This window comes from Phoenix dactylifera, chromosome 12 (genome assembly GCF_051530095.1).
Source record: "Phoenix dactylifera cultivar Ajwa chromosome 12, Ajwa_hap1_PhDact_Kaust_v1.1, whole genome shotgun sequence".
NCBI lineage: Eukaryota > Viridiplantae > Streptophyta > Magnoliopsida > Arecales > Arecaceae > Phoenix > Phoenix dactylifera.
Genome location: NC_143201.1, coordinates 8,282,994 through 8,304,004, shown reverse-complemented (window position 1 = coordinate 8,304,004; position 21,011 = coordinate 8,282,994). Strand labels below are relative to the sequence as shown.

The 21,011-nt window shown below is 36.1% G+C and overlaps 1 protein-coding gene across 8 annotated transcripts in view; it reads left to right on the top strand.

Annotated features, from left to right (window-relative positions):
• The window catches only part of CYP71 (cyclophilin71), a 28,436-nt gene extending 13,985 nt beyond the window's left edge, over window positions 1-14,451 (top strand). For 2 of the 8 annotated variants that reach the window (XR_605378.5, XR_015971839.1), the window contains exons 7-15: window positions 164-271; window positions 342-518; window positions 4,120-4,337; window positions 4,726-4,858; window positions 5,190-5,413; window positions 7,424-7,577; window positions 7,670-7,781; window positions 8,769-8,824; window positions 13,987-14,121. Coding sequence is in view for 4 of the 8 variants with exons in the window: in XM_008803012.5 (XP_008801234.1) it covers window positions 164-271; window positions 342-518; window positions 4,120-4,337; window positions 4,726-4,858; window positions 5,190-5,413; window positions 7,424-7,577; window positions 7,670-7,753 (1,098 nt within the window). In the remaining 4 variants the exon portion in view is untranslated. Of the gene's footprint in view, window positions 1-163; window positions 272-341; window positions 519-4,119; window positions 4,338-4,725; window positions 4,859-5,189; window positions 5,414-7,423; window positions 7,578-7,669; window positions 7,782-8,768; window positions 8,825-13,986 lie in introns of all 8 variants that reach the window. The other 6 variants (XM_008803012.5, XM_088708229.1, XR_605379.5 and 3 more) reach the window with 5 other exon arrangements.
• The last annotated feature ends 6,560 nt before the right edge of the window (window positions 14,452-21,011 follow it).

The following is a 21,011-nucleotide window of genomic DNA, read 5'->3' as shown; positions in this document are numbered from 1 at the left end:
ATTTAAGATTTGATTTATTTCAAGTTTGTAATTCGAATTACTTAATTTGCATGCTATTTAGCTATGGTTTTTATATGCCAGTAGTAATGAACCAAAATATCAAATAAAAGTTTCTACTAATTAGCAAATTTGCCAAATCTGTTCTTTTTTTCTTTTTGTTCAGGTGAGCCCAGATGGCAATCAATTTGCTATAACATCTCCTGATCGCAGGATACGTGTCTTTTGGTTCAAAACGGGTAAAATGAGGCTTGTGTATGATGAATCTCTTGAGGTAACATTCATTTCTACTTGAAAGCTGTTTTTTCAGATAATTTATATTCTCATATTCTGAAATTTGGCAGGTGGCCCAAGATTTACAAAGAAGTGGTGCTCCTTTATATCAGCTAGAAGCGATTGACTTTGGGCGAAGAATGGCTGTTGAGAAGGAAATAGAGAAAACAGAAAATGCTCCACAACCAAATGCTATTTTTGATGAGAGCTCTAACTTTCTTATTTATGCAACCCTTCTGGGTATAAAAGTAAGCTCTGCTTCTAGTGCTTGTAAATAATAGAATTGGAAGCCTAGCCCTTTAATCTACTAGCCATCCAATAGTCTTGCTTTTCATTGTTATCCATGAGAAGCATGTTTAATATGGAAAGTTTTTTTTTTTGATCTTCATTTAAGTCTTGTTTGGCAGCATCATTATCATTTCATATCCTTCAACTTGTGTATATATCCCAATACATACAATGGATTATACAATAAATCACATATATATTGACCTTTAAATATTTTCATCGGTAGTTTCATTTTGTGCCATTTTCTATCTACTAAATGTTATTTTCTATGTAAAAGACTCATTTGCACTGTGCACCCCTACAAACTGTACTAGAGAGAAATGTATAGTTTTTCCTTGGTTAACAGATAACTTTTTTCTCTTTAATTTGTACAAAAGTTCATCATACAACTGAGATTATTGAGCCATCTGTTTGCAAGTTGGAGAGTTTTGCAAATTAGGGTATGTCTGGTTTGGATGTAATAAAAATAGGAACAAGAAAAGTTATGCATGTGGAAATATTTATGCCATGAGTTATTTTAATTTTGTTTGGTTACAATTTCTGGTAAAAACTCAGTATGAGGTTTGGTACTGGTATGTGAAACCTTGATTTCTGGAACTTCTGGATTAGGGTTCATGTCCATCAAAAATAGAAAGCTGGCATAAGCAATGGCTTTATGCTAGGAAACATAGCTTTTGACAGCCTCCCCTCGGAAGAGTTATGGGTGGCATAAACAAGGTTAACCAGCATAATTATTCCCTGCTTATGACTGTTTTCTAAAAGCTGTTTGGCATGCATAAGGTTTATTCCAAGCCTTATGCCTGCTATGTTCCCCTAACAAATGCTGCCTAGAAAAATGTTGATAAAAAGTTGCAATGATGCAAAGGTGAAAAAGGTGGGTTAAGTTAAAAATGGGATAAGTTAGTCATTCATGAATTTTTTTCCTGCCATTTTTTGATTATATATTTCAGATACTTGAAATCCAGGCTTCTGTGGATATTTAATAAGTCTGGTTCCACGTATTTGTTAAGACAATATATCTTTTTTTTGTAATATAGTGAGACCATTATGGATATGATTTTCCTCCATTCTTCTTGTATTCTGCTATCCTTCAAGTGAACGAACATATTTCAGTTTCTTATGTTAGAGTTCATACTTCAATTTGAATGCCATCTGGTCCTAAAGTTTACATCTTTTTATCTTGTTAAATCTACTCATACATTTGTACTTGGATCTTGCCCAAATTCTATTCTCCTTTTGTTATTCTTGTAAAACACATATCATTTCTATCTCTTACAATTCATTATCTTGTACATCTATGTTTCCATTGTTTTTGGTATGTGCTTTGAACCCCTAGTTTTCCTGACCATTTTTTGCTAGATTGAGTGAATTGGGCATATCGAGTGTTGGCACGCTGAACCAACTTCCATAGAGGGCGTACCAACACTGTACCAAATGGTTTATGTATGAAGTCCGGTATAGGGATTGCGAACTTTGGTAGCTACTTTATATTTCTTTTGGAATTATATATATATATATATATATATATATATATATATATATATATATATATATATATATATATATATATATATATATATATATATAAGTCCTATGGCTTCTAATTTTTGTCTTTCTTCAGGATTTATCTTTTTTTTTCCTGCTTCACTTCAGTTTTCCAACATTAAGTTTTTTAAAAGATATGTTGGTTGCCTTTGCACAACTTCTCTAGATACTTTCTTATGGCATCGAACCATTTGCTCCCACCTCACACATGGTGGTGCTCTCTCTGGTTATTACTGATGCAAGTCATATGTTTCGTCTCTTGTACTTGCTGCTCTTGGTATAAACATCTGTAACCAATAATTTTTGCTGGATGATCAAAATCACCATAAGGACACCTCTAAAATTCTTACTCATTCTCTTCTTATCCTTTATAAGAGCTTAATTTGTTTGTGCTGATTTTGTACTAGCCTCTCCCATTTTGTTCCTAGTTTAAAATATTTGCTCTCCATGTTCAGCAGAAAGCTTATATTCGGGTATATTTTTTCTGATATTTACTCCCTTCCATGTTGTATCGTGTTGACAAGCTGTAGTAAACTTTTCTCATCATATCAATGCCTACAATGCCCCATTTTTGATGCAACAAAATGTGTTTGATTTTTGGTGTATAATTTGCTTTAGGTTCTCTTTCTGTTTGATGGAGAAAATCTTGTCTGGTAAGGTCTGTAATCTCGGTATCGGATATTGTATCGGTAATTTATCGGTTTGATACGGTATGGTATGGTACATCTCTGTGCCGAAATAACTTTCCAATCATTTTTCTCATTTTTCATCTCGGTACGCCTCGGTATGGACTGGTATGCATCTTGGTATGTCTCGGTACACCTCGGTATGGGGCGGTACGGGCGGTATGGGGTTCGCACCTATTTGAAGGTGTGTTTCATACCGGTTTTCTGTCGGGGCAGTATGATATGCCCGATATTGGGCGGTTTTCTGGCCGTCAGTTGTCTATTTCTTCCAACACCATGTTAAATCATGAGTAGTTGCTTTTGAGAGCTAGCTTTTCTAACTCACGCTTATTTTGACCATTTCAAGTATGTGGCTTGTCATGACCACACTAGATAATCTTTTGTTTATTTGTGCATTAACCCATTGATATTTGTGGTAGTATATATTGTTACTATTGTAGCAATTAAATTTTTAGTTTTCATAGAACCTTCTCTCATTAGCCCCCGAAATACTCACTGAAGGACTTGTTCAGGTCTTCTGTTGAACAACTAAAGAATACCAAAACACTGTTTCATCTATGCAAAATCTTGGAACTAAAGTGTGTTAGGCAAGAGATTGGTGCTTCTACTTTCAGGCTGATAGAACACTCGTAATCATATGTCTTCTCAGGATGAAACTAGATACTTTTTTGTTTATTTATGCATTAACCCGTTGATCTTTGTGCCTGTAGTATATATGCCTTCTCTCATTAGCCACTGAAATATTCACTAAAGGACTTGCACAGGTCTTCTGTTGAACGACTAAAATACACCAAAACACTATTTCATGTATGCAGGAATCTTGAAACTAAAGTGTATTGGGCAGGATGGTAGTGCTTCTATTTTCAGGCTCATAGAGCAGTCATAATCATATGCCCTCTTTAAGGTGTCTTCTGTGCTTATTTCTCTGAGATATAATTCGGCTTTGGCCGGTGATTTGCATAGTTGTACTACAAGATTGGGTTCATAATATAAATATTGACTTTACAAAAGAATTTGTGACTCAGCTATAGTGTATTTGATATTAGGCTTAGAGTAATTTTTGAAGGTGTTCTCAACATTATGATATGAAGTTTAATAGCAATATCTTTTACCATGATATGTTCCAACACCTGGACTCCCACAGTACTATGTGTCCGATCATTCTAAAGCATCTAATTGATGAATATGTGGTTGTGTTTTCCTTATATCTATGACCCTTTGTTTTCTAAGATAATATGCTCAGTACCTTCTTAACAATAACTTTCATTCAGTAGCTTGTTAGATATGGTCATGGTTATTGCTGAAAGTTTCCTTACTTTTGTTGCTACAGATAGTAAATTTGCACACAAATAAAGTTGCCCGAATTCTTGGAAAAGTGGAGAATAATGACAGGTTTTTAAGAATTGCTTTATATCAAGGTGACAAGAGTAACAAAAAAGTTCGGAAGATTCCTGCAGCTGCAGCAAATGTCAATGAAACCAAAGAACCTTTGACAGATCCTACACTTCTGTGTTGTGCTTTCAAAAAACATCGAATCTATTTGTTCAGGTACTAAAATCAAGATTTGGCAAATTGACTAAATATTTGCTTATGTAAATGAGCCATCAACAAATATTATCAGTGTCCATTAGTTGATTATGTTTGCTAAGAGAAACTGAAGTGAAGCTGTGAAATCCGGTAAACTGGGTGATTGAGTAGCTGGTGGCTGAATTATATTCCTACATCGATACATTTGTAATTTGCATTTTTTGTTCTGGGGTTTTGGGATGAAACAGGCCTTGTGCTAAAACATGAATTTTGTTTTTTTATAATGAAAATACTGTAATAACATGAAGAATGTTATGGAATTATCTTCTTTTGTTATTAATTTTTAGTTAATTTAACTCCTTGATTGTGACTTGTAAAATCTTTCTTACGTTGGCTGTATCTTAAACAGCCGAAGAGAGCCTGAAGAACCTGAAGATGCAACCAAAGGAAGGGATGTTTTTAATGAAAAGCCGCCACCTGAGGAGCTTTTAGCAGTATCTGATATAGGAAACGCTGTCACAACATCCCTTCCTGATAGCGTGGTAAGGTCTCTTGTCAAATTAATGTGTTGACGAGAGTAATTTGTATCTACATCCATACTATACAGTAACAACTTATTTTCGGCATAGCATTTGATATTTCCTTAGTAGTTCTAGATATTCAATTCATTTGCTTGTGCTTAGATAAGGTAATTTATGTAGTAAGTTTCCTGAATGATGAGTTGAATATTGAACTCACATAAGGCTCCAATTCCCTTTCTGTATGGCATGATGATGTTATGGATTGTGATTATATATTCCATGATGGCATCATGGATGCAAGAATAGCATGTCATGTCCATCCAATGCCTAACAGCATTTTTTATGTTGTCAGGTTTTGCACACATCTCTTGGTGATATTCACATGAGACTGTACCCAGAAGAATGCCCGAAAACTGTGGAGAACTTTACAACTCATTGTAGAAATGGATATTATGACAATCTCATCTTCCACCGTGTAATTAAGGGATTCATGATACAGACAGGAGATCCTTTGGGAGATGGCACTGGTGGGCAGTCTATATGGGGATGGGAATTTGAAGATGAGTTTCACAAAAGGTAATATCTTATCTCTATAGAAGTCAGCGGTTCTGTATAATCTTCTTTGTTATTACTATTTACTACAAGGTATTGCATCTTTTATTCTTATCATGCTTATTTTTATTTATTTCGACAGTAATATCTCCCCTTGGATCATTTTAATTTGTTTATTTTGATATAAAACCAAAATTTGAGATGGCTGGAAGTAGTAATCTTTGATTTGAAGACATCTTCCAATTTTGAAGTGTAATCTATACGGTCCACCCCAACTATGATACTTCATGGTTGAATTACAATGAAAATACTACTGAAACCAAATAGTGAAACCTTGACCATTGAACCCATACCATTTATTCAAAGTTCAGTGAAGTATGTATAATGACATAAATTAGATTTGATGCTTGGAATGGTGCCTTTTAACAATTAGATCTTTTGGCACATATAGAATTATCTAGCTGTCCATGCTGCTGAGCAGTTGAAGTGCTGTTACTTCATATCCAATAATTCTATTTTAATATCCTGAATGGTCTCCTGATTTCCTAGTCCATGCTTAGTTGTATCTGTATGAGCTGATTGACATCAATTATGAAGTTTCATGCTACAGCTTGTTGCTTTTCGTATGCACTGTAATAGCTTGAACCCCTAAAAGTCTTTTCTAAGACAGTGCTAAATTTTGAACAAAGATATTAAAAAATAACAAATGCATTCTTTCCTATGATAATCCAAGCTGCAACACTTCTAGACTAGTCAACATGTCTGCCCAATCAATTGACGAGCATATCAGGGTCAACTTCATATATGATTGTTTTGTCTAGTAAGTTTCCAGAATATTATGACTCACTCTATCTTAAAGTAAGCTCTTAATGAATTGGTGCCAAATTCTTAGCTGAAGTAATTTTTTCCTAGAGAAGCAAAATCAGGAATTAAAACTAAGTTGATGGGTGTGAAGACCTGCAATGCTGGCTACGGAATTTGAGCTCGGTAGTGGAAAAATACACATTGAGATATCCTTGTCCTTTCATAAAAACAAGACTAGGAGGAACAGGGATAAGTTTGGTGCAGAGAATGCATGAATATTTAGGCATAGATTTAAGTCCAAAAAGGGCAAGAAAGATTCCTAGGGGAAATATACTGATGGGGTATCAGGAAACCTTATAGGCTACTGGATGGGAAGTGAGACCTGCACTATTAGGTACACAATTTTAGCTTATGCAGTTCAATTCCTAGGTGAAAGATGGATTTGACTAAGAGGAAGAAGGTTATATAGATATGGGTACTTGCATTTCATTTTTAAGCATGAATTTCGACTCAAAAGACAAAAATTTACATTATGCCTGCTAGAAAACACCAGCCCTTACACATTTTTCTTTTCCTAATTAAATATGTTACTAAGTCAGAAAGGTGGTTTAAAATGATTTTATGGGTCCAGTTAGAGTAATTTTTGGTCCTTACTAACTAATTAGTAATTTTTATAGCTTCTTTTTGGCCCTTACTAACTAATGAGTACATGATTACAGAGCTTTGGGATGATAACAAACTCTTTTTTCCCATTTGCTGTCTTGTTCAATCACTTAATTGTGTCTTCTTCAACTGTTAATTATGAATCCAGCACACATCATATCATGATGCAGTTTTCATGGAATCATGTTTTGCAAACTTGAAATGGTTCGGCTGTACATCTCACAAGACAGTCCTGCCATGGAAGAGTTCTTAGGTCCGGGTCAAAGAGTTATAGCAATAAACTTCAATACGAATAGTGAGATGGGATTTATAGATGTCTTCCATTTCAAAGGCTGGACTATGTTGAAATAAGTGACGCTTGCTATTAATGTTACTTTATGTTTACATCTATGTTCTCAATCTTGCAAGCTTATTCTTTTATTCATTTTGAGTACTGCTGTCAATTGCATTCTTACCTCTATGTTTTTGTTTTATAGTAATTCTATTTTGTTGATTACACTGGTCATAATAACTTATATTGAAGATGTCATTCACATACCCAGTTGATGAATGTTTTCCTGCTTGCAGCTTGAGGCATGACAGACCTTTCACAGTATCAATGGCAAATGCTGGACCAAATACAAATGGTTCTCAGTTTTTTATTACCACTGTGGCCACACCATGGCTTGACAATAAGCATACTGTTTTTGGCAGAGTTGTAAAGGGGATGGATGTTGTTCAGGTACAAATTTTGTGCAGTATCTTAGAAAAGTCTCCCCCCCCCCCCCCCAACCCACATTTGCTGACTGTTTGAATCTGATGTTAAATAAGCAGGGAATAGAGAAGGTCAAGACAGATAAGAATGACAAGCCATATCAGGATGTCAAGATCTTAAATGTTACTGTTCCCAATTCCTAGACTTCATGCTCTTTCCCATTGACTGATGGTATGTGTTTCTCCAAGTCTGTAGTTTGAAATCTTGGCTTGTGAACCTATGTCACAAGATATTCCAATATTTTTCAATTTTGTATATGGTCATAGTTTATATACTCGGGTGATGCACACAATGTAAACTTGTCATGGTTTATTTCTTTGTTGGTCAAGCTTAAGGATTTCCATTGGTAGTTGCACTGGTCAGAAAGTTGTTCCGGTACCAAATAGTTATCAGGTTCTTGTTTATATGTCCATTCTAACGAAAGGAGCATCACAGAATCTCATTATCATGTGTTGATGTTTGTCATGTTAATGCTTACATGGATTCAAAGCAATTTTTTCTTCCCACACCATGATATTTCAATAAATGAGAAGGGTTCTAGTGTACAACTTGCTTCTGGGATGACATGAGATCAGTTCCTGATGGTTGTATATGGTGTTAATTTGCCTTCGGTGGCTTTGTCCATGTCATTTGGCTTATCAAAGTACTTTAATGTCAATGACATACTCTCTTTTCTGAAGGAGTGGCAAGTTTCGACTAGGACAGGCCAGCAACCCCCCACCCCCCCCCCCCCCCCCCCCCCAACAAAAAAAAAAAAAACCCACCACCAAGTGCGGAATAAATGGATTGGTTGATGTTTTTCTTTTATAATTGGTTGGGTATGAGTTAGCATAGGCCAACCTAATTATAAATGGGTAGGGTAATCCAATGGGTCACCATAGGTTGAATAAACCTTTAAAATGCATCTCCAAGCCTCCAAGATACTAGTAGTGGCGATATGGGCTATAATCTAGTTAAAGATTGTTTCGGATGATTAGTAAAGCTGCATAATTAACGGTTACATGAGAATAAAGAACACCGTAAATATGAAGTGACAACATGTTTAAGATTAATTTTGTTTTCTTTTCCATTGCTATCTCACATTGTTTGGATGCCAACCCTAAATCCCCTGTTTTTGGTCATATTTTATTTTCATTTACTAACATATGCAACTGACAGGGGAAATACTATTGCTCTGGCAGGTGGCTATGGGTCCATCAAAATAAATGGGTTAGGTATGGATTTGTACTTCTCGACCCTATTATAAATGGTTTGGTTGACTTGGTTCTAGGTTGAAGGTTTTCTTGACCTGACCCGACACAAGCCTGAACAATTGCTACCTGTAGTTTGAAGTGCAGCATAATTTGATTGACATATATCTAACTCCAGCCTGGTGGATATCTAACTCTATGGCAGATCCTTGACATCTTTTTTTCTTTTTTTTCCCTGAATTGTTTTGGGGAAGGGCTACATTTGGCAGTATAATCTGTGTATGATTTGTATTCTTCATAAAATAGACTATAAAATTCTCACTGGTGAATTAAGTCATTTGAAAGCAGGAAGTATAGACACTCCATGCTGGTCACGACCATATTTGTATGAAGTGGATAACTGGTACTGTCGGATATGGACTTGATAAGTGTCAAATACGGCAAATAAACATCATGATTTTTTTTAATTAAAATGATTTTTGATCTTTCTGGCATATGCCAAGATACTTTTGGACTCGTGGGTACTTGTACGATACTATAGAGCTGCTAGTGGTCTATTTGGCTCAGGCTAAGTATGTGTTGGACCTGGATCTCCCGATAAAATAAATCAAAATTTGGCTTGCTTTCCTCCTATCACATGCCCTAATTGCCTGTTCCCTAATTGAGAGAAGGGTGGAGAGAGGAAGAGAAGAATGAGAGTGAAGCAGTGCTTGCTGACAGATGCCAGCCCCCCTCTTTTTGCTTTCTTCATTCTTCCTGCAAAACCTTCTTGTCACCTCATTCTCCTTGAGGCATGATTGAGACCTCTTTTTTCTCCCTTGGGTGCTGGGTTGTCTTCCCTTGGATCTTCATTAGTCACATGATGGTGAAATATGTGGTGCAGTCAAAGGGTTGAAGAAGCCCAGCAGTTCCCCTTAATCTTAACGTTTGCTGCATTTTTTTTTGGTTATCTTGCGGCATTTTCTTTTAGGACAATTAAATGCTTGCTGCATTTATGTTTTATTAATTTATATATGTTTCATGCTTGTTTTTGCTGTGTTTATTTCTATTTTGTTGCCAAATTCGTTTTATGGGGTAATCAAATGTTTGATGAACATATTGTTATTGATTTCTATGTGCTTACTGCATCTATTCTGCTGTTTGGGTAATATGTTAACATAGATGTAGTGTGTGTATGTGTTGTCAGTGTATATAGTATATATAATCATATCCTAGCTGAATCATACCTTGTCTTTCAACATTTGACCTATTGGCATATCCTTGTTGTCTATTTGCATTCTATACCCAATCTGTTCTTCCTAGTTTTGATATAATTGAAAAATATCTAGATAAAGAAGATAGGTAGCCATGCCCTGCCTTCCCATGCCCAAATCCCAGGCCATATAATTTGCTGCCATGTGCAAGAAAATCAGGAATAAGAGGGATAATGAGACTCTTCCAGTTACTCAAATAAATAGAGTATATTTCCTAATATACCATCTAAACTGATCTTGTTGGTATCTATTCTTTCCTTGACTTGAGTATTTGTGCTTCGGTACTGCCACTCATAAGTCCCAACTTTGTCGAGTGAACTAGAGAACAAGATGATCAAGGGGTATTAAGGGAAATATAATGCTTTACAAGAGAAACTGGATGTACCTGTTATATAAGGCATGGTAGAGGGGTATGTAGTGTTAGCTGCTAATAAACATGTCTTACTTTGTTGTTGTGGCAAAACTATAAATAGCTTGATGACATATTCATGATTGGTGTTGGAGCCACATGGAAACACAGAACTTATAGTTCTTTCTTTGAATTTGGTGACCGCGTGCTTGAGTCACTAAAAACAAAGCATATTGGGTTTTCTATTTATAGTGGGTGCGAGCTTTAATGTAAAGCATGAGCGTTTTCCCGTTCCTCATAGGGATTCTGTCAAAATGCTGCCACTATGGATATTTAGATGTGAGCACTAAAAGTTCTCTTGTTAGTGGCCACTGGTAACGAAACTGAGAGCTGGTTCATTCTCTCTTGGTAAGTTTGTGGGCCAAAGGTATTTAATGATTATATTCCTCTGACTCAATAATGGAGGATGCTATGATATGCGGGTTTTATGAGGTTTACTAACGGAGATTTCTCTCTAAGGTGGTCGTGGACTCATGGGTGTGGGCTCATGGGTTTCAACTCCAGCATTGCAATAAGGTTTGAATTTGCAAACTAGTTTGCACTGTAGGATGCTGAAGGCTATGGATTAATCGCAGTGGATCCTGGGCTATGGTTTAGTTCCAACTCCTTTAAGAGTAACCTTGGTGTTATGTGATGCATTATTCTTTTCTAGGGTTTATTTATGCTACAGAGAGCCTTTGGATTGTGAGGCTTGCGTGAGTCTTTTTTCCCTTTTTTATTGACTGAAGGGTGGCACCATATGGGCTCTTATTTTGGGATCTTCTGCTCTCACCATGGATGTAGGCAAGTTGCATCTCACTTGTCTCTTTTTCCTTTTATTTTTTTGCTTTGCTTTTTTTTGTTTCTCTTTCTCGTGCCTGTGCATCTTCTGTTTGTAACAACTATACAGGAGGGAGTCTAGACATGGTTACTTAGCATCTATCCTAGATGATAACAAGATTTGCTAAGCTTTGATTCATCACATTTTCAATCCCTTTAAAACTAATTTCTTTCTCCAAAAAATATATAAAAATAGGCCTTTCTTTTTTATTTTTTCGATCATTGGAGATGTGTCAAATGCAATGGCTAAATAATTTTCTATGAATCAATTATCAGGAATTCATTAGACACCACAGATAAATATATTACTCCACACAACATTATCATTGCAATATTAGTAACCTAAGAAATATTCAAGCAAAAATATATTCTCATGAGAATAGGACCCTGGCCAAGTGGATGGTGGCCACTATAGTCCACGGTTGTGTGGCCAACAACCCATGGGAGAAGAAGAAGGCACCTTGTTGGAATGTAGCACACGCACGCACACGCACATATGGAGATAGAGATAGAGATAGAGATAGAGATAGATAGATACATGAGAATAGGACCCTGGTCAAGTGGATGGTGGCCACTATAGTCCACGGTTGTGTGGCCAACAACCCATGGGAGAAGAAGAAGGCACCTTGTTGGAATGTAGCACACGCACGCACACGCACATATGGAGATAGAGATAGAGATAGATAGATAGATAGATAGATACATGAGAATAGGACCCTGGCCAAGTGGATGGTGGCCACTATAGTCCACGGTTGTGTGGCCAACAACCCATGGGAGAAGAAGAAGGCACCTTGTTGGAATGTAGCACACGCACGCACACGCACATATGGAGATAGAGATAGAGATAGAGATAGAGATAGAGATAGAGATAATGAATCTGGATGTTGGTGTTGAGAGAGCTCGATTAAGGCACTTGGGGTCTAAAGTGAGGCTTTCTTGGAGAGAGAAGCTTCATAGGTAAATGCCTTCAAGAATTAGGAGAGAGGAAGTAGAGGCTATGGAGTTATTTTTAACTTGAAAGCGCTTTTTCGTTCTTTTCTTTTACTATTGCATCCACAAGGAGTTGGATTTGGTGTGGGTCATATGGTGGGCCATTGGCTTGGATAGCTGATTTGGGTGGGACATCAAGGGAGTACATGATTGAAAGTAGGGAGATGCCTCGATCCAACTGAAGGGTGCACAAAGGGATGGTGAGTGGGATCAGAGGATATATACATTTCTCCAAAGCTAGGGTTATGTCCCCTCCTGCTCCTCTCCCCTTGACTAGAATGGCCAAGCCTTTTTCTTACTATAGCTGCACCAATAAGGTTGTTACAGTGCTAGTCAATTACATCTGGTAAATTGATAAGAGTTTTAATGGAAGGGTGGTTGATGATTAAAATTGTTGTAGATCTCAATGAAGCTTTATAGAGCAGTGTTGTGGTGGGCAGGCGATCCTAATGAGGGCATATGGAGTGATTTCCCCCAGAGCATGCATGGGAGCAAGCATGATGCTTAACCATTTTATCAAGTCTAATCCTCTTTTGACTAGGCTGGTACTAAATCCTAGGCTGGTGATGGATTCCTTTCACCTGATGTAATTAACATGACTGAGATATGCCTACAGGTCAGGAAATTGAGCTTATGATTTTAAGAGTACCTAAACGCCAATAAATGTTCAATTAAAAGTATCATACATGTTACTGTGTCTTCATAAAGCAGTGTTGTGGAGGGCAGGTAAATAGGCAGTATATTGAGCATTTTTTTTCTTTTATTGATCTAAGGACTCATAGAAGTGAGGATGATTTTTAGGCATAGCATCAAATCCGAAGTGGTGTCCAAAATTTAGAGTAGCATCCACATAACCAGATGGGCAAGGGTATTAGTTGAGTTTGATAGCTTGTTGGCATAACCTTGTTTTAACTTTTGACTTGGGGGACATCAAGACCCAAATAGATGGTGAAGGATCGCTTTCACCCAAAGTCTATAAAATGATGAAATTAGGATTTTGGGAGCACCTAAAATTCACCATAGTGTATGCTTAAAATAATATTATACATGTAACTTTGTCTTTATAAAGCAGTGGTGGTCCACATTTACTAATGAGGGTGTATTGGAGTGGTTTTCTTTACCTCTCATGGGATTGACAATTAAAGCAAGGCATAGGATTGAAGCTGAAATGTTGTCCAAAACTCAGTATTATCAGCTGCTACTTATGAATATCTGCTAGAGGATTGGCAAGGAAAATAATTATATTTGAGAGCTTGTTGGTCTAGCTCTGTTTGACTGTCTAGGGCGGTACTGCATCTGAAGGAGATGGTACTGCAGTGCTTTCACCTAAAATTCAGTACACTTGAGTGACACACACCTAGTGATTAGAAATGACAAGATTAGGAGATGGCTCAGTTTCTGGTTTTGCTGATCTATATATTCTTAATGAAGTCCATTGCTAATACTGAAGTTTTGCATTCTAGGCAATACCATTTTAAGACAGTGTCGGCAAAAGTGCTACAGTAAATGGCACTAACTAGAAGCCAACAGAGACTAAACTGCAAAACGGTCAAATACTACATTTCTTGTTAAGTCCAAAAATGAGTGAAGTAAATGTTAAACAACTTGCTGCTAACATATGGATTTTGAATTTATTTCTTCTGGATCATGTTTTATTTTGGTATACAAGCATCTGCCAAGTTGTTAAGTTTTTCTGTTTATTTGTTTTACTATAGGAGACATTTTGAGCCCCACTGAGCTTTTGCTAATTGTAGTAGTCTGCTTGCAACATGGAGGAGGATTATGAAACCGGCTGTGATTTTATGACATGAATCTATCAGCGCCACCCTCAGTATTTTGCGGTAATATCTGATGAATTCTGTCCGGTGGTGGATGCATATATGATGCAGAATTCGGCTCATATGATATTAATTACTGGAGAAGTGTGAGGACCTGGGCATTCAGTTGGCATTTTACGAGGCATTTGTTGTTTTTATTAGGGTATTTCTCTCTCCTGCTGCATTGTTTCTATGTGTGTTTTCAATCCTGCAGCTATCTTCTCAAATCCACATCTGACACTAGCAAATAGCACATCATTCTGGTGGTAATGTGGAAGGTTCTGCTTGAAGGATGAAATCTTACAAATAAACATGAAAAACATCTTCTATGACAAGCAATTAAATATAATTATTTGTATGACAGTGAAGATTTATCTTTAAAAAAATGTTGTGCAGGGACTTGTGAGGACAAATTTCTGTTAAAATAAAATATTATAATTTTTTATGCTCAGAAAAAAAAATCTGTTAATAATACATTATAATCTAGCCTAGGAATTCATGGTATGTTGAGAATGCTAATTGACATATGAAACCAAGGAACCCAAATGGTTGGTCCGGTGGATTGTTTATTTGTCATGCTCGTGAAAGCTGCATGCTTCGTTCTGATGTTTAGCTGATAATTCTTGAAAATATTTCAGAGGGTATCAGTTAGACCTTGCAGATTCTAGCATCTGGGAGTGGCTATGCTTTGTTTTTGGTATCTACTGCTTGATCCAGGTAAAACGAATCCCTTTAACCTGTTGTAGCCCAACCTCTGGTTGACGACGCTAATCCAAAGCTCAGCAGATGGATTTGGATTGTGATTGTATGGTCATGACAGGCATTGAACATGGCAAATGATATTTAGAATCATCTCTGCATTTTTTTCGTAACTGATGGGTCATCCTTTGCAAAATCCCTATTCTTTTTATTATGATTCTTGAAAAATTAATTAGAAACAGAAATAATTCAGAATGAGGCTCATTATGGATACTTATGTCGAATAGATCAAACAGCAGTTGTCAAGGCATGGTAATAATTTATTTGTCAGAAGGCTGGAGAGAGTTTGAGGAAAACTTGACCGGTTATAAGCATGCTCAAGTCATGGTTGACAAAAAAGGTGCAAGATGATCACAGCAAGTATGGCATTCCTTTGTGATTCATTTGGTCTCTCATAGTTTGGTCTAGAAACACTGGGTGACGTGGTAATTCGGTTCTCATGTAAGTGATTCGGTGAATGATGTGCCTGCTTCATAATTATTTAGAGCTTAAATAAACTACAAGCAAGAATAGACCTTATAAATTATATGTTTGACTTTGCATAATGAACAGGGCTTCATTCATTCAACACAGCAAAAAAAAAAAAAGAGAACTCTGCATGCGTGTGCAAATCAAGATGACTATGCAGTGCTAGGGCTCTTTTTGTTTGTGTATTAGGTGTTCTATTCCTACTTGTGATGAGGTTAGGATGCATAGAACTTGCATTCTAGTTAATGTGTATGCCGGTGTTTTTGTAGGAATCGAGCCAGTTAGTTGGCTTGTCTCTCTCCAAAGTTCCATTCTGTGGCCTGCAGGAACCAAAAAAAGAAATCCATGAAGATTTTTCCCCCCCATCCCCCATGATTTGAGCTAGCCTAGTGCCGCTGGATTATTCAAATAAGTGTTTAATCTTTTATCTTTTATTTGGTTGAAAAAGCTCGGCAACCGGCCGGAAGGACAGATGTTGATTAGTTGACCTTCAGTGTGAATGAGAAACCAAATAATAGGAAACCTACCTTCAGCATCCGCATTGAAATTTACTTCTCAAACATGGGAAAAACAGTATATCAGGTTGCAATCCCTATTATTCACCCAAATCTATCTACAACAAAATTATTTTGAAAACAAATTATGATGGTTGTAATAGGTGTCACCTGCCATTTCAATGAAAAGAAAAAAACAAATAAAAGAAAACTAATGATGTAATTTCATCATATCACTACTAGCTAAAATAAAATAATTTTTTGCAATCCTGACATATAATAAATGGCATCCATCATTCTCATTTATATAATCGCCGTCTTAATCAAAAAACTGATGGCTGATGACTATTATTTAAATTCATTTATTTATTTATTTTCAAAAAGTAATGGTGTTTTGATGCGAGAGTATGAAAGAGAGTGATACAACCAACAGATTTCCTTCCCTTTTTTTATTTTTTATTTTATTTTTTTGTTTGACGTGTTTTACTGGCATCAGGATCCTAGGATCTAAAAGTCAACTAGTAAATGATGCAGAGGATAACCGGTTGAGTTTTCTCAATTTTCCTTTCTAGCCGATTATGATGCCCTTTTCCTAATTGTTCTCGTAACAGGTATCTGCATGCTTATCCCAGCCCTTAACCTGCTAGATATCTGCATGCTGAGTCAGGCGGGTGCTTCACTTACCACCTGTCGATATTCTTTATGAGAGCAATCGCATTGGTAGTTTCCTTGCTAATAGGGGTTGCATGAGCACTCAGCTGCTGTTGTGGAGTGCTTCATATTTTCATAATTCGATTTTTACCGTTTTGTACTTTCAGCTAGTCCAGTGAAAAAGGTGTTTTGACCTGAAGATTGAAATGGATGGTGATTGTGGTAGTAATAACGAGCGCACTAATGATGTGTATTAGTAGTGGTGGTGACGGTAGAGGCACCAACGATGGGCACTGGTAGCAATAATAGTAATGGTGAGGCGGAGATCCTAGAGTGATGACTGTTTGATGGAAGAAGATGGTGGAAGCAGCAATGGCAGCAATAGTAGCATTGGTACCGGAGAAAAGTTGGCACCAACGGCAATAATGGTAGTTCCATGATGGCGGTGGCGGTGGCAGTGGCAAAGATGGTGGCGGTGGACTACTAAACTAGAAAATGGGTGGGGAAGGAAGAAGCTCGGGAAAGTCAGATAGGGCATATGAATCCCCATCTGCCCTTTCATCTGCCTTAGAAGAAGTCTCATCCGAACCAAGATATCATCCCTTTTCTCCTGAACCAATAGTTCCCTTTTATCCCAAACCAAGATAGTGGCGACAATAATGGTGGTAATGGTGGTGGAGACAACGATAGTAGCAATTCACAGCAATGATAGTGACAATGAAGGTGGTATAGGTGGTGGAGATGAACAAAAGTCATATGGAACGAGCACCAAAGAAGAAAATATGGAGCATGCTTTTTATTTTGCCATGCTTTCTCTAGTGCCTATCTTAAAGAAGAAATCTAAAAGTCATAAAGTCCTACTAATAAACTTGTTAGTCTCATGATTAAAAAATAAAAAAAAAAGAAAATCGTGCATGGCATCTTCTTTCTTCCTCGTTTTCCAAAATATGCTTTTTATCGATATATATACTAGATGGCCAAGTAATACACACCAAGCAAATTGATCATTTAGCAAGCTAATACATATGAAAAATCGACACATAGTTTCTAGAACATGGTATTTACCAGTATATAGTACATGGTCAGATGATACATACTTAGCAAATTAGTCATCTAGTAACCCAATACACATCTCTAAGAAATTGATATGCAGTTTTTATAATATCATATTCACTAGTATACACTATATAGTTGGTGATACACACTCATCAATTTTCTGATATATACTGCAAGTTTATTTGATATAGACTTAGCAGTAATTTAATACATATATTCAGGTAAATTGATACATATTTTTCAGAACATATTTTTTACCAGTACACACTATATGGTCAAGTGATATACACTAAGCATGTAAGTGATATACACCAAGTAATTAATACATACTTTTTAAACAATAACATTCATCGGTATCGGTACACAGTTTCTTAGCTTTGTTTAACATAAGAAATTATATACATATCATTTTTTAGATTCTATAAACTCTTAGTTGCAAAGATCCAAAAAAGGACAGGAGAATTTGGACAAGGAAAAAGGGACTTAGGAGAAGAAGGAAACCCTCACGGATGTGATAGACGGCTTGATAAGGAAAAAATAGATGGAGAGGCTTGATGAGGAAAAAAAAAAAGATACAGATGGTCTCTCTTAGTAGATGATCTTTCTTGGCGCATTTTCTTTTTGTTTTTTAAGTTATCGCATTAACAGACTCCGTTAGTAGGAGTCTTGTTGCTATTTGACTTTTGGGTGTCCTCTTTAAGATGGCGTTAGAAGAAACGTGGCAAAATAGGAGTTTCGTTCTATATGATATTCCAAAGTGCTTGACCCATATGATTTTTGTATGGAGAAGATAAAAGATATGAGTTTTATATTTTTGAAAAAGATAAAGAAAGAATTCTTTACTTTTATTTTTATATAGATAGTAAAAATAAATTTTAAAAATAGAAACAAATAATAGCACTAGGTAAATTTTACTTAGATTTTTATAATTTTATTTTTAAAAATAAAAAGAAAAAATGCTGCCAAATATCCAGAAAGATTAATAGGTATGCCTATTTTATTTATTCTACATTCCTTTACTTATTAACTACTTATAAATTTTAATTTCTAAATATTAATATTTTTATTAAATATAATAAATTATAGTAATATAACTATTATACACAATATAAATATAATTATTAAATAATATTAGTTCTTTTATTTGAAAAGTGGACCTCATAAACGGAATCAAAATACTGTTTGGCTCAATGTCCCAAAGATTTTCCTTTCCGACAGGTTGACCAAATGGAGTAGAGACGTTAGTAATTTGGACTAGTTAGCTATGGTCAAAAGATAGAGAGAGTTCTTTCATACAGACTTTTGACCTGCTCGCTAAGAGCCCATGTCATGGCTGACATACGTAGCGCCGGCAAAATAATAGCATCAATAAATATAGGAGTTATTCTGAGCCCGAGTAGGTACTCCGCACCTCTACGCCATCTTCTTTCTTTTGACTCTATTACTTATACTCATATTAGAGCTGTGTAGGCAGCCGTTGCATCAAAAAATATTATATATTAACTTTTGATTTAATTACCAAAAGAAATGAAAGCTACGCCGACAATGTAACCTAATACGCTCCCACCACCAACTGGCCGTTGAATTCCTTTGGAAAAATGGCTGAACGTATCAAGAGGTGTAACCGGATTTTTTTTTTTTTATAGCAATACATCCATAACTTAGCATTCCACTTTCTTGGACTCCTGTTTGATCATCTCCTTCCTAAATGAAATAGTGATGGTTAGGTTCCGTTATTTTTTTTTCCAAAAAAGAAAAGAATTAGACTAGATCATATGAAGTCGGCATTTGTGTGTTTTGTAGTTCAGACTTCGGAAGATGGAAAACTTTAAACAAGATGCTGGTTTCCTCTATGGGAAAGAGTTGGGTAGGAAAACTACATACTTGTGCATTCTCTACATTTTGATAGGGAACTCAATTTCCAGTCCTCATCCTATCAATCGTGTCAAGCCCTCTCTCAATGGAAGTAGCTCATCCTTGGGAATGGAATTATTGGGAATCTTTTTGACAATTGCTTATTAATATGTAACCAATTAATCATCAAGCAGTAATTGCTTGCTAAGGCTGCATAGCGGATTGGGTTGGAATTGGAATTGGCAAACTCCAAATGGAATCTGTATTCCGATCATATAAATAATTGAATCCAAGCCTGATCCATTGCCATTCTAATTAAACCAGATTAACATTCAAATTTTGATAATCCATTAGATTTTTTTAGTTTAAACCAAATCAGAAGTAACCCAAACACAAATCACAATAGTTGTAAACATATTATTTATTTAATTAAATTTAAATATGTAATGAATTGAAAATAACAATTAAATGCATATAGACATGATCAGCAATTCGCATCATATATGGGGCACAAGCATATGTAGATTATAATTTAATGACTAATTGAATAGAAGTGATTACTATAAGTAATTTTTTAGATCCCACAAGGGTGGTGAAATTGATTCAAGTCTGAATTGAGGTACTTAATGTTCCAAATATAATCCATATCTACATAGGGTCAATTTGATCCATGCCCAATCCAAGTAGCTTTGATTTGAATTAAATTTTATTATTTTATGGGGATTGATCTTAAATCAAAACTGGGTTAATCTAATCCACCTCTAGTCCTATTTGCTGCTCCATGGATAGCCAACATGTAAGGAGATGTTTGTCTTCATGGTTCCCTTCATGTAGGATCTAAAAGACCTAGTTTGTTGAAGTCCCACAATAGTGATCATAGGAACATGAGGCAATGCCTGGCGCATGTTAGAATTTTGGCTGGCCAAGATAATGACATACCATACCTCTGCTTGCAGCTGCTTGATTTGAGAGGTGACATCTAATGCAGCTGCTTGATTTGGCCAAGATAATGACACTCTTTCTTCCCCTTTTTGTCTAGGTAAAATGGGTAACAAATCTTCAGGTGCATTGTTGCTTGACAACAACTAATCTAATGTAGGTAAAAAATCCTAAAGAAATTTTTAACCTGTACAAGATCAAACTAGGACAATAAAAAGCACAAACCAAATTAAAATTCAAATCAGAAGTTAACAAGATCAAACTAGAAATAAAAATTCTGAAGAAAAGAACTAGAAAATAAAAGTTCACACCTCATCTTCTTGTTCGAGATTTAGTCTTGCACCTACAATCTTGATATGGCCTCTAGAAGAACCCTATTTTCTCACTTTCGATTCGTAGCCTCGAGCCATGAGCTCTTAAGCAATCTCTCATTGGTCAAGAAATTTAAAAAGGATACTCTTTTGTTGGAGGAGAGGAAGCTGTCCATTGCACTTTGGAACTTGTTATTTTTTGGCTTTTTTAGTTGTATTCGTATCAGTTTTAGAAGAAAAAAAAAACAAAGAAAAAAAAAGAACAAATGGTATGTTGATAGCTCTCGTCTCATAATTGTCCACGTCATTGTTTTTTTGGAAGCAATCGTGGCCGGCGAGTCATCATCGGTGATGGACGGTTCAGCGTGCGACACGTGGAGTCTATGGTTTA